This window comes from Acinonyx jubatus, chromosome C1 (genome assembly GCF_027475565.1).
Source record: "Acinonyx jubatus isolate Ajub_Pintada_27869175 chromosome C1, VMU_Ajub_asm_v1.0, whole genome shotgun sequence".
NCBI classification, from domain to species: domain Eukaryota; kingdom Metazoa; phylum Chordata; class Mammalia; order Carnivora; family Felidae; genus Acinonyx; species Acinonyx jubatus.
Window position 1 is genome coordinate 34952274 of NC_069381.1, and position 14197 is coordinate 34966470.

At 37.5% G+C, this 14197-nt stretch overlaps 1 protein-coding gene across 3 annotated transcripts in view; it reads right to left on the reverse strand.

The window, feature by feature from the left end:
* The window catches only part of EIF2B3 (eukaryotic translation initiation factor 2B subunit gamma), a 120781-nt gene that overhangs the window by 69805 nt on the left and 36779 nt on the right, over positions 1-14197 (reverse strand). For all 3 annotated transcript variants that reach the window (XM_027059370.2, XM_015066844.3, XM_015066845.3), the window contains exon 5: positions 1871-1982. In XM_027059370.2, the coding sequence (XP_026915171.1) occupies positions 1871-1982 (112 nt within the window). The remainder of the gene's footprint in view (positions 1-1870; positions 1983-14197) is intronic.

A 14197-nucleotide genomic window follows, 5' to 3' on the forward strand; every position in this document is an offset into this window, starting at 1 on the left:
CATATTACTTCACTTATTCATTTTTATGCTTGATCTTTCATTTCTGTTAAAGAGTCAGCCTCATTGTTCATTTTCCCTGCTTCATCATTTACTTGCAAGTAGTTGTTCCTGCTACTTCTCGGTCAGAAGAAGATAAAAGTACTTAAAAAAGAAGATAAAATGTGTTTGGTTTGGTTCTTTCCAGCTTTGGAGCTTTTAGTGGGAATTTGCAGGATTTCATTAATACATCAGTATGGCTTCTGGGGAGGAGTGATAGGGTGGAGTTGGCACCCACCTTTATTCCTTTCTATTCTTCATCAGAATCTTGTTTCTTTCCTTGACCTTCAATTTTTAAACTTTATTATATTTAATTATCCTACTTTGTCGCTGTTGAAATTTCTGCCAGTTTTATTCCCCATAGCAGCCCTATTATTATTAAACACATTTTTATAGATAAGACAACAAAGGCTCTAATATAGAACTCTAATACATTGGGTTAACTGGGCTAGCTGAAGCTAGAATTTAATTTCATTTTCATTCAAATATATAGCTTGAAATATGTTTCCTACCTCTGTTGTCCTGGATAGCAAAATCAATGACATTTTTCTTTCCCAATTTACTCTTCTCACAATCATTTTGTCCAGGGTCCAAACATGTTTTTGTTTGTTTTGTTTTGTTTTTTAACAGCAAAAATGGGTTTAGTCAAGAATAACAGAGAATTACAACCTGGGACAAGCAGGCTATGGCAAAACTACAGACAAGTCCAACCCAGGCTCCAAACAGTTTTTAAACATTCCTATGTACTGGTATGAGGCAGTAAAGCTCTGAGTATGGTGGCTTCTGATGAAGAAGTCCATGCTGGGTAAGCACTCAATAAATGCTATTTAAAGAAAATGTGCCTGGTTTGCTTATTTGTAGCCATTAGGATGGCTACTATCAAAAAACAGAAAATAACAAGTGTTGGTGAGGATGTAGAGAAATTGGAACCTTTGTGCAATTGTAAAATGGTACAGCCACTATGGAAAATAGTATGGAGGTTACTCTAAAAATTAAAACTAGAACTGTCATATAATCTAGCAATCCCACTTCTGGGTGTATATCCAGAAGAATTCAAAGCAGGATGCAAAGGGATATGTGCACACATGTTCACTGCAGCATTATTCACAATAGTCAAGAGGTGGAAGCAAACCAAATGCCCATGGACAAATTAATACATTTTAAAAATGTGGCATATACACACAATGGAATATTATATAGCCTTAAAAAAGAAGGAAATTCTGACACATGCTTACAACATGAAGGAACCCTGGGGATATTATACTAAGTGAAATAAGCCAGTTGACAAAACACAAGTACTATATAATTCCACTTATCTGAGGTATCTAAAGTAGTCAAGTTCATAGGAACAGAAAGTCAAATGGTGATTACCTGGAGCTGGGGGACAGGAAAAAGAGAAGAGCTGTTGTTTAATGGATGTGGAACTTCAGATTTGCAAGATGAAAAAGTTTTAGAGATCTGTTTCATAACAATGTGAGTATGTTTAACATTACTAAACCGTATGCTTAAAAGTGGTTAAAATGTGTGTTTACCACAATTAAAAAAAAGAAAAAGAAGGTCTATAACACTGTTAGAAAGACAGTCCTGTTCTCTGTTCTCCCCACAGCTGCTGTGCAGGATTTGACTCTACCTTGGCAAGAAAAAAACACAGGGAAAAGCTAAGCTTATGTGGGGAAGAAAAGCCTTCATCCTGTCTCATGGGAAAATAGTCACATACTTTTGTCAATTTCACACAGTATAATCTCGTTTTCATTCCCTCTTTCCCATCCACTGGGTGGTTTTATTTTGTTTTAAGACAAGGAGAATTGCCAGAAAGAAAAACCCTAGGGCTTACTTTTGCAGGATGGATCCCTTAATGACCAGCTCTTCATCCAAGTCTGCTTCATTAGCCATGAAGAGCAGCCTCTTTCCTGTGCTGTCCACTCCAATGAAGTCACGCTGCTCCACTGAATCATACAAAAGAAAGAAAATCAAACAAAGCCATTTGCCCCTGCCTGCATGACTAAGTCAGGGGGACAGGGCACCTGCTCACAATTCTCTTGGAACTAAATACAGGATTGTTATATATATATGTTTTAAATACTGTGTTATATCACAGTGTTTATCACAGTGTTTAAAACATGGGTAGTCAAAATATTTTTGTATTGTTCTAAAGGGTATTATTAGGTTAACTAGTGAAGTTTGAATAAGGTCTATAGATTAAAGTACTGTAGCAATGTTAGAGAGGTGGGGGGCAGGATACACACTGATTTAAAAGCAAAGGGAATCATGTCTGCACCTTATTCTCAAACAGCTCAGAAAAACAGTAATAGTGTATGTACTACATTGTGTATACATATCATACACTGAATATATATCATTAGAGGGAGAAAATGATAGAACAAATGTTAACATTTGGGGAATTTGGGTAAAGGATATATAAGTTCTCTGTACTAGTCTTGTAATCATTCTGTAAATGCGAAATTATCTCAAAAACAGAGTTAAGGAGTAAAGATATGTTAGTCTGACTGTGGTAATCATTTCACAATCATGTCTACATATATCAAAACACCACTGTACACTTTAAATACACGTAATTTTTCTTTGTCAAAAATAAATAAAAATTAATAATAAAAAGCGGACTATGTAGATAAACCATAAACTCACTACATGGCACAGAAAGTATAACAAGGAATTCTTTCTCTGCAAAGAATACCCTAGGTCTGTGCACTGTGGAAATGAGAAAAATATTATTTACAGACATGTATATTCAATCAACATTAACTGTATGTCTATTATGCATTAGATTTTATTCTGTATGAGACAGCATTCAAAGAAAATAAGGTGCATTTTTACTAGATGTGGAGGGTTCTTTGGTAGACAGTGATTTTACAGGCTGTCATATTATTGCTGTTTTCTGTGTTAGATTTCTTTCGGCCAACCAGATTATAAATTCTTCAAAGGCAAGCTTATGATTCCTTTATATCTCCTTTAACATCTAGTACAGTGTTAGGCACTTAATAAAATCTCCTACTAACATCTGAGAAGCTGAGGAGTACCTATAGCTTACAAAAGCATTTTCACATAGAGGCAGCATAGCATAATGATTAAGAAGAGAGCCTCTGAGGCCTGACTACCTGGGTATGAATCCCACTTACTAGCTGTATGTCCTAAACAAGATACTAAACTTCTCTATTCTTCAGCTTCATCTGCAAAATGGGTATCATAATAGTGCCTACCTCACAGGCTTGTTATGAGCACTATATCAGTTAAGATTTGTAAAGTTCTTATAATAGTGCTATTAAATCAAACATTAAATAAAATGTTTTGTTAAAAAAATTAAACAAAATGCATGCTCTCATTTGATCCTCACAATAATAAAGCAATGATTTAATACCTTCTTGAAAGAAGAAAAAAGTTGAGCTCTAGAAAAAGTTTTTCCTTTTTTTTTAAATTTAAAAAAAAATTTTATTTATTTTTGATGGAGAGAGACGGAGCACAAGTGAGGGAGGGGCAGAGAGAGAAGGAGACACAGAATCCAAAGCAGACTCCAGGTTCTGAGCTGTCAGCACAGAACCCGACATGGGGCTCAAACTCACAAACTGCGAGATCATGACCTGAGCCAAAGTTGGATGCTTAACTGACTGAGGCACCCAGGTGCCCCGAAAAATAGTATTTCTAAAGGTGAACTTGTCTGTCTCCTACTGACAGACAACAGCTACCAAATAACTGAACGTGATTCACTGCTGGCTGCAGTTGCCTATATACCTAGAACCAAATGTATTACAAGTGTATAATGTGTTTTAGCTCAGGTGCTTGAAAGCATTCATTCCTTGAGATGGTTTCTGGTCATCTTATCACATGCAGTGTCTGAATCTAAATAGGGAGAAACTATCATAAAAAAATCATATGCTGGGGGGTGCTTGGGTGGCTCAGTTGGTTAAGCGCCCAACTTCGGCTCAGGTCATGATCTCAGAGTTTGTGGGTTCAAGCCCCGCATCAGGCTCTGTGCTAACAGCTCGGAGCCTGGAGCCTGCTTCAGATTCTGTGTCTCCCTCTCTCTCTCTGCCCCTCCCCGGCTCACACTGTCCCTCTCAGTCTCTCAAAAAATAAATGTTAAAAAAAATTAAAAAAAAAAAATCTTACGTTGGGGTGCCTGGCTGGCTCAGTTGGAAGGGCATGTAACTCTTGATCTCAGGGTTGTAAGTTTGAGCCCCATGTTGGGTGTAGAGATTACTTAAATAAATAAATAAACTAAAAAAAAAAAAGTTATATGTTATTTTTCTCAATGACCAAGATTAGTGAACTCCAAAGAAGGAAGGGCAAATAGTGTCAATTTTGAGGGTAAGTTTTACAGGGAATTTCAATTGAAGCAAATTTTGCAGAGAATTTCAAATGCCACACAGCAGATATGACATATATCAGTTCATCCATTACATGGAAACTCGAGAATATAAAGGTTTGCAGCAGTCTGATTATGAGCCAATATTTTAAAAAGAAACACAGAAATGTTATTTTTGGATATATTTGGAGTGCTTACTCTATCCAAGTCCTTCAGCCTACAAAACCTCAAATTATTGAATGTCTTGGGAGCAGTGATTTTCAAGTCCATGTTTCAGCTATGTTGCTCTTTACTCACATTCTTCACTCTCAGGGGCCCCTCCTTATATTTGCTTCCTTGAAGCTACCATAGTAACCAGGGCCTCAGAATACACTACAAATTATAGGAACTTGTTTATGTTCTGCTTTAACAAAGTAAATTCTACTTTGGGAGCAGAGAAGATAACATCAAAATGTCCATCCTAAGAAGGCTACAAAAATAAGATTAAGCAAGCAGATTAAGAAAGAAACTATGAATTACCATTAAAAAAATTCTGTCAACTAGTCATATTTTTTTTCTAGTTGATTTTTATTTATCTGACACTTCTGTCTCCTCTATTGTCATTTACTTATCCATTCATTCATTCAACTAATAAATAAACTTGTGCACCTTCCTTGTGATAGGCATTACATTTATAGTAGGGAATTCCAACTCATTTTATGAGGCTAGCATGATCCTGATACCAAGACCAGACAAAGACATTATGAGACAGAAAAATTACAGGCACATTCGTTATATAAATACAAGGATCTTAAATAAAATATTAGCAAATAAAAACTAAAAACGTATATGGTAGAGTTAAAAGGGTTACAAATTTGTTGTACTTCTTCAAGAGGTAAGGTCTAGAATGTACAATGGTATAGCCACCATGGAAAATTGTTTGGCGGTTCCTCAAAAAATTAAAAAAATAGAATTACCACACGATTCAGCAATTCCACTTCTGGGTAGACCACCCAAAAGAACTGAAAGTAGGGTCTCACAGAGATAGTGTGCATACCCTTGTTCGTAACAGCATTATTCACAATAGCAAAAATGTGAAAACAACCCAAATTTCCACTGATGGAGTAATAGATAAGCAAAATGTAATATACACATACAAGAGAATATTATTCAGCCTTAAAAATGAAGGAAATCCTCATGCTAAACACGGAGGAACCTTGAGGGCATTATACTTTATGAAATAAACCTGTGACAAAAGGACAAATACTGTAAGTGATTCCACTTACATATGGTACTTAAAGTAGTTAAAATCATAGAGACAGAAAGGATATGGGGCACCTGGGTGGCTCAGTCGGTTGAATGTTTGACTTCGGCTCAGGTCATGATCTCACCATTCACAAGTTTGAGCTCTGCAATGGACTCTCTGCTAATGTCAGCGTGGAGCCTGCTGCAGACCCTCTGTCCACCCCCGCCCCCTGTCCCTCTCCTGCTAGTGCTCTCTTAAAAGTAAAAAATAAACATTAAAAATAAAAAGATGGGCACCTGGGTGGCTCAGTCGGTTAAGCATCTCACTTCGGCTCAGGTCATGACAGCTCAGAGCCTGGAGCCTGCTTCAGATTCTGCGTGTCTCTCTCTGCCTCCACCCCTACTCACACTCACTCTCTCTCTCAAAAATACATAAACATTAAAAAAAAAAAGAAAGTATAATGGTGGTTTCCAGGGATTGTGGGGGGAGGGGAGGGGAATGGGGAGTTATTGTTTAATGGGTATAGAGTTTCAGTTTCACAAGATGAAAAAAGTTACACAGATGGTGGTGATGGTTGCACAACATTACACATGTATTTAATACCATTAAACCGTAGGGTCGCCTGGATGGCTGTTTGTAGAGCTTGCAACTCTTGATCTCAGAATCATGAGTTTGAGCCCCACATTGGGGGTAGAGATTACTTAAAAATAAATAAACTCTTTAAAAATACCACCAGACTGTACACTTAAAAAAAGATGGTAAATTTTATATGTATTTCACAATTAAAAAAAGTGAAGGAAAAAAAGTGCTCACAGGAGAAAAAAAGAGGTAAGATCTAGTTCTCCATCCTTTAATATCTAAGCTAGCCTAGCAACTAGCTTTAACAGAGTGCAATGGAATGACACAGTCTGAATTCCACGCTTAGCTTCAGGAGACCTTGTGTGTAGCTTCTTCTACTCTCTCCTCCTCTTTTAGAAGGAGATAGAGAGAGCACATGAATGGGGGAAAGGGGGCAGAGGAAGAGAGAGAATCCGAAGCGGGTTCCGTGCTGAGTGTAGAGCCCGATGGGGTGTTTAATCCCACGATCCTGGGATCATGACCTGAGCCGAAGTCAAGAGTCAGATCCTCAACCAACTGAGCCAACCAGGTGTATCTTCTCTTACTCTTTTAGAACCTGCTGCTGTTATATAAACCAGCTTGGGCCTCCAGTATGGCAACAGACTGGATGAAAGAGAAACTCAATTATCACAGCTTAGGCCCTAGACATATTAGTGTACCCAACTGTGGTAGGCAGCCACTAAGAATGTTAATTGCCTCTTGGTAATCACACAATTTCTGTATCCCCTCCCACTGAGAACAGCTGGCTGGCTAGCAATTTGCTTCTAACCAACAAAATGTGGCAAAAGTGATGAGATATTATTTCTGTGATTCAGTTACATAACTTTGTAATTTCTGTCTTGTTAGAAGATTCTCTCCTTGCTGGCTTTGGCAAAGCAAATTGTTATGTTGAAGAGGCCCAAGTGATAAAGAAATGAGGGTAGCCTCTGGCCAACAGCCAGCTAGAAACTGAGGCTCTCAGTCCAACAGTCCTTAGGGAACTGAAATTCTGCTGACAAACAAGAGAGCTTAGAAGCAAATTCTTTCCTAGCTGAGCCTTCAGATGAGACCTCAACCCTGAATGACAACTTGATTTCAGCTTTCTGAAAGACTCAGAATCAGAGGACCCAACTAAGCAAATGCCTGGACTCCTGACCCACTCTGTTGTTTCAAGATGTTAAGTTTATGGTAATTTGTTATATAGCAATAGATAACATACACTAGCAGCAACAGAAAACTGATACACTAGCTAATACCACTTGAACAGAGATGAGACAACTCAGTTATAATAGGCCAAACTACCAACGTAAAGAATCATGAGCAGATTACATACATCTTGCTACATTTTTTTTTTGCAGTGTTTAACTTTACATTAAAAAAAAAAAATCAATTTATTTAAACTAAAACAAAACAAAACAAAAGCAGTTCACCCATTTCTACCATCCATCTACCTCTGGAAAGCACCAATCTGTTCTCTGTATCTATGAGTTTAGTTAAAAAAAATTATTTTTTTAGATTCCACATATAGAAGAGATCATATGGTATCTGTATTTCTGTTTGATTTATTTCACTTCACATAATATCCTTGAGGTCCATCCATGTTGCTGCAAATGCCAAAATTTCATTCTTTTTATGGCTGAATAATATTCCATTGTGTATATATACTACAACTTCTTTATTCAATCATGTACTGAAGGACACTTAGGTTTGTTTCCATATCTTGGTTACTGTAAATAGTATTGCAAAGAACAAGGGGTGCATATATCTTTTTAAATTAGTGTTTTTATTTTCTCTGGAAAAATACTCAAGTAGACTTATTGGATCATATGGTAGTTCTATTTTTAATTTTTTGAGGAACCTCCATACTGTTTTCCAAAATGGCTGTATCAACTTACATTCCTACCAACAGTGCATGAGGGTTTCTTTTTCTACGTATCCTCACCAACACTTGTTATTTCTAGTCTTTTTGGTAATAGCCATTCTAACAGGTATGAGGTAGTAGCACATTGTGGTTTGTATTTCCCTGATGATTAATGATGTAAAGCATCTTTTAATGTACCTATTGGCCCTCTGCATGTCTTCTTTAGAAAAATGTCTATTCAGAGGCATCTGGGTGGCTCAGTCGCTTAAGCATCTGGCTCTTGATTTTGGCTTAGGTCATGATCTCATGGTTTGTGAGATCGAGCCCTGCATCAGGCTCCATGCTAAGTGCATGGAGCCTGCTTGGGATTCTTTCCCTCCCTCTCTCTCTGCCCCTCTCATACTCATGCTCTCTCTCTCTCTCAAAATAAATGAATAAACTTAAAAAGAAAAGAAAAATGTTTATTCAAATCTTCCGCCCATTTTTTAATTGGATTGTTTCTTTTTGCAATTAAGTTGTATGAGTTCTTAGCCCCTTATCAGATATATGGTTTGCATATATTTTCTCCAATTCAGTAGGTTGCCTTTTCATTTTGTTGATGGTTTCCTTTACTGCATGGAAACTTTTTAGTTTGATATAGTTCCACTTGTTTATTTTTGCTTTTGTTGCTCTTGATTTTGGTGTCAGACTCAAAAATCAAGGAGACTTATCTCAAGAAGCTTACTGCCTATGTTTTCTTCTAGGAGCTGTATAGTTTCAGGTCTTACATTCAAGGCTTTAATTCATTCTGAGTTAATTTTTGTGTATGGTATAAGATAGTGATCCCATTTCATTCTTTTGCATGTGGCTGTACAATTTTCCTAGCACCATTTCTTGAAGAGCTTATCCTTTCCCCATGGTATACTGGCTCCTTAGTCATAAACTAATTGACCATATATGTGTGGATTTAATTCTGTGCTCTTTATTCTGTTCCACTGATCTGTGTGTCTGTTTTTATGCCAACACAATACTGTTTTAAGAATTATAGCTTTAAAATATTTGAAATCAGGGAGCATGATGCCTCCAACTTTGTTTTTTCTCAAGATTGCTTTGGTTATTCGGGTTCTTTTACTGCTCCATACAAATTTTAGGATTTTTTTTTTTGGTTCTGTTTCTGAGGAAAATGCTACTGGAATTTATTTTAAGTTTATTTATTTATTTTGAGAGAGGAGAGAGCATGCATGTGAGCTGGGGAGGGGCAGACAGAGAGGGAGAGAGAGATTCCCAAGCAGGTTCTGCACTGTCATCGTGGAGCCCAACGTGGGGCTTGAACTCATGAATTGTGACATCATGATCTGAGCCAAAACCAAGAGCTGGATACAATCGACTGAGCCACTCAGGTGCTCCAACACTACAATTTTGATAGGGATTACATTGAATAAATTGAATGAATACATGCTATCTTTTGTATAAAATTAGAATAAGTAAAATATACACATATATCTTTTAGGAATACAAAAAGCTGAGATATAACTATATGAAAAAGAAAGAAAAAAAAATAATAAACACAAGATTCAGCAAGGGTACCTTAGATAGGGACAATAATGAGTTGGGGACACGTGGAGATCACATTGATAGAAGTTATTTTAAATTTTGAGTTTGGTGGTGTGTTAAAAAAAAGAGATTAGTTTCAGAAATTTTTCAGAATTGAAGACTTGAATATTCAGATCGAAAGGCCCGTTATCATCTAACACGGGATGATATTAGACCATACTGAGGATAATCAGTGTGAAATTTTATAATTTTGGAAACAAAAAGATTGTATAAGCTTCCCAAAAGGTTGGGGTGGGTGGGTGGGAAGGTTTCATGCAGAGAATGAAGAATCAGAATGGTGTTAGACTTAATAGAAAAGCTAGAAGACAGTGAAATAATATCTTCAACATTTTGAGGAAACATGATTTCTAAGAGAAGATTATACCCAGCCAAAATATCAAACAACTATGAGGATAGAATAAAGACATGCAAAAGCTCAAAAATTTATTTTTTACAAACCTCATCTCAGGAGGCTACAAGAGGATATGTTCCACAAAAGAGTGAGTATAAACTAAGAAAAGAGGAAAAAATAAAATAAGGGGCGCCTGGGTGGCTCAGTCAGTTAAGTGTCTGACTTTGGCTCAGGCCATGATCTCACAGTTCGTGAGACTGAGCCCCACATTGGGCTCTCTGCTGTCAGCACAGAGCCCACTTCAGATCCTCTGTCTCTCTCCCCTTGTTCTCTCTCTCTCTCTCAAAATAAATAAATAAAAGAAATAAAATGGGAAAGAGGAAAAAATGACTTTCAAAATATGACAGTGAAGGGTGAACCTAAAATGGTAGTTTCACAGCAGAACAACTAATCCAGAAAAGCTCTAAGAGAGATATCTTCAAGAATCTGAAACTGAGAGAACACTGAATGTGTTGGAAAGTAATGAGAGGAATTCACACAACTGACGCTGATGTTGAATTAGTAATAAATACACAGAAAAATAAGCAAATGAAAAAACAAGACAATTTTTAGAAAAATAAAAGGAGGAAGGAGAAAATCATATATAAGGTTCAGCTGTGAATACCATTTAAACAGTTATAGTAAACATTAAATATTCAGTTAATAAATACTGCAAAAAATGGGGAGACTAGAAGTTTACATGTGTGTGGTGGGGGTAGAGGGTACGGTAAAACAGAACTACAGCTTTAAGTTCCATAGTAGGAAATAAGTAAATAATTCCTAAAACTAAAAATACGAAGACATAGCAAAAAAAAACCCCAAAAAACAACAAACCACGTTATTTGGAGATGTGGAATTAAATGTGAAAAAAAGTTAGCTAAAAATGTTGAAAGTGGCTGCCTCTGAGTAAGGTAGGAATAGACAGGGCTAACGACTGCTATTTATTATAATATAACTTGGATAATTCCATCAGTCTTTAAATTATGAGCATATAAAACTTTGATAAAAACAAAAACTAAATTCAAAAAAGAAAGAAAAAGAAAGTCCAGGCTATGGAGTCAGAAAGTATGGGTTCAAGTTCTGATTCTACCACTTACCACTGATGTGATTGATATTAAGCAACTATCCACAAAATGCTGGTAGGCCATTCATGGATATAAAACTTGGTAAATAACAAAACTACCTAGCCCCGTTCAATGGATTTTATTTTATTTCATTGTTTCAAGTTTTTATTTAAATTCCAGTTAGTGAAGATATAGTGTAATATTAGTTTCAGCAATTCACTAGATTTTAGTTTGAGAGCAAATCTTATCTTTGTTTCCCATATGAGGCTTAGCATAAACTTTACATATAGTATGTTCTAAATTCAATGACTATATCAAAACTTAATGCATTTATAAGTCAGGGATCTCATTCCAAGTAGCCTGTCTGCATATTAGTAAGTTGTTCCTCCTTCTTTTCAAATACCATGTTTTTAAATATATTTCCCTGTAACTGGGGCATTAAATTGCACCCTGTATTTTACATATGCTCCTATTATTGTACACTGTGACTTATAAATTCTAGCATATTTGAACCTACTTCTGCATGCTGTTTCTTCAATCACAACAATTTCGATTTTCAATATGCTGGGATTTCAAGTCAGTTCTGTTAAATATAATTAGAAAGAGTGGGGGAGTTGGGGATTGAGAAGAGAAAAGAGATAAAGCAGAAACCCAAGCAGAGAGTTTTCTAACAGTTCAGCTTTGAGAAATAAAGAAAGCTGAAGCAAAAAAACAAACAAAACAAAAAAACCCCAAAAAACAAACAGGCTCAGAAGGCCTGCCAACATTTGTTAGTGCAGAGGGAGCTAAGCTGATTGAGAGGTGACAGCCAAGTGACAGCTTTCATTTGTGTGATTCTCAAGCACACTGATATTTATTGAATCTAGCCTGGACCAAGGCTATATAACTCTGAGAAGTGGGGAGGAGTTTAAGAAATACTACAGTGAACTGGATGGACTAAATAAAAGTTGAATCTAATTTCTCTTACTGGGTGGGGGACGATAAGAATTGCCTTTACAAGTAGGCTCCTCAACCATTCGATAACATCTATTGACTGCTATGGGTCAAAACTAGGCCAAGTGCTGGGGACAAAATGAACAAAATAGAATATAATGATCCCAGCTCTTACAGAGCTTACAGTTGAGTAGAGGAGAGAGTAAATAAGACAGCAGGGCTACCATATTTAGACAAACAAAGGAGTATGATTTCATATTAGAGGGTCAAGAAAGGCCCCTCTCAGAAAAGAACTTGAAGGCTAAGCTAAATTTAGAGTACGTGTGTTGTGGGGAGAGGGGATGGTGAGGATTTTGGGCAGAGAACAACATGTGTAAAGACCTGGAGTAAGGAAAAAAAAAAGTCCCAAAAATCCAAACATGAATTTGATCTTGCCCTCCTCAGAATATACCATCTACAAATCTTCTGGGAAAGAAATGGCAAGAGGGGGAAAGATGGTTGCTGAAACATCTAGCCATTAGTCATTTTCTTGTTAAGTTGGTAAGAACACCATTTGGGAAACTTGGACCTACCGGATCCACTCTATTAAACAATATCTGGGAAAAAGGGGACTGTAGCCTATTTTGGCACATAATAACAGCTAAGAGGCAGACCAAATATACAATTTGAGAATATTAGGGTTCTTAAAAAAAAAATTCTTGTCATTGAAATGCATAGCATTCCACAGGAGGAATTTATTTTTTGTATTATTATTTTTAGTGTTTATTTATTTTTGGAAGAACGTGAGAGTGTGTGTGAGCACGAGTGGGGGAGGGGCAGAGAGAGAAGGGACAGAGGATCCAAAGTGGGCTCTGTGCTGACAGCAGAGAGCCCATGTGGGGCTTGAACCCACAAACCATGAGAACATGACCCAAGCCAAAGTCGAATGCGTAATTGACTGAGCCAGCCAGGGGCCCTTCCACAGGAGGAATTTAAAACTCAGTTATTTAGGTGAAACTCAGCTTTCAAATATAATAAAATACAAATACAGAGAAATTCAAAATTTCATATTAAGAATAGAAAATCTTTCTATAACACAAATCTGATCAGACATTCTCGTTTAAAATTCCTCAACAACTTGTGCTCACTTCAGCAGCACATACAATAAAATTCCTCAACAACTCCCCACTGTTTTTTTTTCTAAGATGTTCTTTTTTTTTTAATGTTAATTTGTTTATTAGTTTATTTATTTATTTTGAGAGAGAGAGAGAGAGCATGTGCAGAGAGGGGCAGAGAGAGAGGGAGAAACAGAATCCCTAGCAGGCTCTGCACTGTCAGCGTAGAGCCTGAGGTGGGGCTGCAACCCATGAACCATGGGATCATGACCTGAGCTGAAATCAAGAGTTGGACATTCAACAGACTGAGCCCGACATGGGGCTTAAACTCATGAACTGTGAGATCATGAACTGAGCCAAAGTCGCATGCTCAACCAACTGAACCACCCAGGTACCCCAACTCCCCACTGTTTTGAGGATAAAGTCCAAACTCTTTAGTCTGATCTCTATATCCTCTCCAGTCCTATTCCCTGCTTCCCTGTCTTCTGTAATTACACTTCAGCTAAAAAGCAGGTTACCAGTGTACATCATATGTTCTCAAAGAGAGGAGTCAGCTTAAATAAACTTTCAATGGCCAAGGTGTGACAATTTAAGCATCAAAATTGTTTTTTTTTAAATTTTTTCTTATTACATTTCTTTATTTTTGAGAGGCAGAGAGAGACAGAGTATGAGTGGGGGAGGGGCAGAGAGAGAGGGAGACACAGAATCTGAAGCAGGCTCCAGGCTCTGAGCTGTCAGCACAGAGCCCGACATGGGGCTCGAACTCATCAACCATGAGATTATGACCTGAGCCGAAGTCGGATGCTTAACTGACTGAGCCACCCAGGTGCCCCTAAAATTATTCTATTTTTTATTTGAGAGGGAGAGGGAGAGGGAGAGGGAGAGGGAGAGGGAGAGGGAGAGAGGGAGGGAGGGAGGGAGGGAGGGAGGGAGAGAGAGAGAGAGGGGATGAAAGCGGGGGAGAAGGGGAGAGGGAGAGGGAGAGACAGTCTTAAGCAGGTTCCATGCTCAGTGCAGTGCCTGACATGGGGCTCAATCCCATGACCCTGGGATCATGACCTGAGCCAAAATCAAGAGTTGGATGCTCAACCGAGTCATCCAGG